The 2,500-nt window shown below is 36.8% G+C and overlaps 1 protein-coding gene across 1 annotated transcript in view; it reads right to left on the reverse strand.

Annotated features, from left to right (window-relative positions):
- The window catches only part of LOC125045453 (proto-oncogene tyrosine-protein kinase receptor Ret-like), a 231,113-nt gene that overhangs the window by 43,312 nt on the left and 185,301 nt on the right, over positions 1–2,500 (reverse strand). The window contains exons 5-6 of the mRNA XM_047642717.1: positions 1,342–1,477; positions 170–294 (exon numbers count right to left, since the gene is read on the reverse strand). Coding sequence (XP_047498673.1) covers positions 170–294; positions 1,342–1,477 — 261 coding nt within the window. The remainder of the gene's footprint in view (positions 1–169; positions 295–1,341; positions 1,478–2,500) is intronic.

Here is a 2,500-nt window from a genome sequence, read left to right on the forward strand (position 1 = left end):
TATATTGTAGAATATAGATGAAACCTAGAATACTCATGTAGGCGTCGAATATAAAAAGCAAAAATATACTGTATATAAAGTTTTAGGCTATGTTGATTAAACACAGAACGTACACTTACGCTTAGAAATAAGGAGCACAGCTATAGACTTACGTATATCTGGCACTCACCGGTAGTGTGCAGGTGACGGTGAAGGTGAGAACGTCGTCTCGCCGTTCGCGGTCTAGGGGTCTGGACGGCGTGATAACCAGCTGGTTTGGCTTCGTGACCAGTTCTGGCGGACCGCTGTCGGGGTCTGCAACGGAGAGAGGAGAGGGATGGATGACAAGGGGGATTTGGTGGGGGTGGTTGGGTGAGGGAGAAAGGAAGCGTAAGAAGAAGGATATATATGGGAATTAATTAAAAGAATTCGATTGGGAGAAGGTGGCTGGATAACACGGTGGATTTGGAGGAGCTCGTTGGTTGAGAAAGAGAAATGAGAAGAAATGTGAAATCTATGGAACTGAGGGTCAAGGAAATCGAAAATGGGGAAATGGTTGAGGAAGAAGAGGAAAAGAATAAGGCATTGTCTGGGAGAAGGGAAATTAAATTGATATGTTTCACAGGGTTGATTGCTTGAGAAAGAAAAGGGAGAAGCAAAAATAATGTTTGGGAATGAGAGAGCGATAATGCTGGACGGACGGCTAGTTGAGAGGCATGGATAGTAAAATGGGAGATCTGGCGTACGTGATTAGTTTGGAAATAAATGAAAGAAGGAACAAGAAGAGAAAAACAGGAACTATGAAGTTAAAGAAACGGTGCTGGAGTGAGAGAAATGAGAATAAACACGATCAGGCTAAAGGGATATTTTGTTACACTGGTAAAAAAAGAAACTACTATTGGATTTCCTTAAAAAGAGGACTCTGAAAGAAATTGTTCACACATGTTAATGATACACAAACAACTCCTCATGCACTGGTAACTCGAGTAACACTTGATTTATTGGTAACACTCCAACAGTACGTTAGTTACTTATGAGTAGAGTCTGTCAATGAGGCTTCAGAAACCTGCAGGACTGTGAGGAATTAACACAGTTGTAACACCTTATTCAAAGGGCAGACTCACTGGTGACACATCGGTGACATTCGGGCAATACCTCACATATTGATTGTACTCGAATAGCAACCTCATTCTTTGGTAAAACTCGACTAACACTTCATTCATTAATGACACTCAGGTAGAGCTTCATTCATTGGTGAGACTCGAGTAGTGCCTCATTCTTTAGTAACACTCGACTAACACTTCATTCGTTAATGACACTCAAGTTACACCTCATACAAAGGTGACACTCGTAACTCCTAACCTTTCATGGTGAGGGTGTAATTGGGCCTCAGGTTAGGGCAGAGGACTGAGACCCTCGGGAGCGCGAGGAGAGGCGAGGGCTTCCTGTTCTCCCATTGGTGAAGGACAATGTCTTCGACGGGCAACATGCACGCTATCTGTTGAGGGGAAATATTTGGGAATTAGTAAAAAAAAAAAAAAAAAAAAAAAAAAAAAAAATGTTAGGATAAAACACTTAAATAAATGGAATTGATAAGAATAAGAATAAAACAGGTGAATGATCTCTTTCTAATAATTCTGTTTGATTCACCTAAAGAGTTATTCATTACTATTATTGTTGTGATTTGTCATAAAAATTGTTTTGGAAAAGATATCCGATTTATATATATATCTCTATGGTAGTTAAAGAGAAAGAGAGAGACAAACAGAGAAATCAACCAACATATAGACAGATGAACACAGAGAAAAACAAACAAAGCCTCAATTTCGCCAGAGAAACACCTAACCCACGTACATAGTTCCAATAGCTAGCCTGAAGCCTAAGTCCGATCCGAAGACCTCTTGGTAACCTAATGGGGGCTATTGACGTTTCCTAGTAGCCGTCACGTTAACAAGTTTGCATCTCCTCTGCCTCCCCACTCTTCTGTTATCTCGTGCCCTCCCTTCTCTCTCCTCCTTCCTATTCGCACGATCTACCCCTCACAGCATTCTTACACTAATGTTCCTGTTATTAGCACCGAGGATAATCAGGGGGATTATGATAGTAATAGTAAGAGTAGTAGTTCTAGCAATTATCAATACTGATGATGATATTGATGATAGTAATGACAATAATGATGATAATAATAATAATGGTAATAATAATGATTATAATAATAATAATAATAATAATAATAATAATAATAATAATAATAATAATAATGGTAATAGTTATAGTAATAGTAATAATAATAATAATAATAATAATAATAATAATAATAATAATAATGATGATGATAATAACAATAATAATAATAATAATAACAATAATAATAATGATAATAACAATAATAATACAAGTAATAATAAAAATAAAAGCGACGATAATAATTATAATAATAATGATAATAAAAATAGCAATGACCATGATCGTTATCACTTTTATTGTCATTCCTGCTATAATTGTTATCATCATGACTGCT

Source organism: Penaeus chinensis, chromosome 37 (assembly GCF_019202785.1).
Source record: "Penaeus chinensis breed Huanghai No. 1 chromosome 37, ASM1920278v2, whole genome shotgun sequence".
Classification (NCBI taxonomy): Eukaryota; Metazoa; Arthropoda; class Malacostraca; order Decapoda; family Penaeidae; genus Penaeus; species Penaeus chinensis.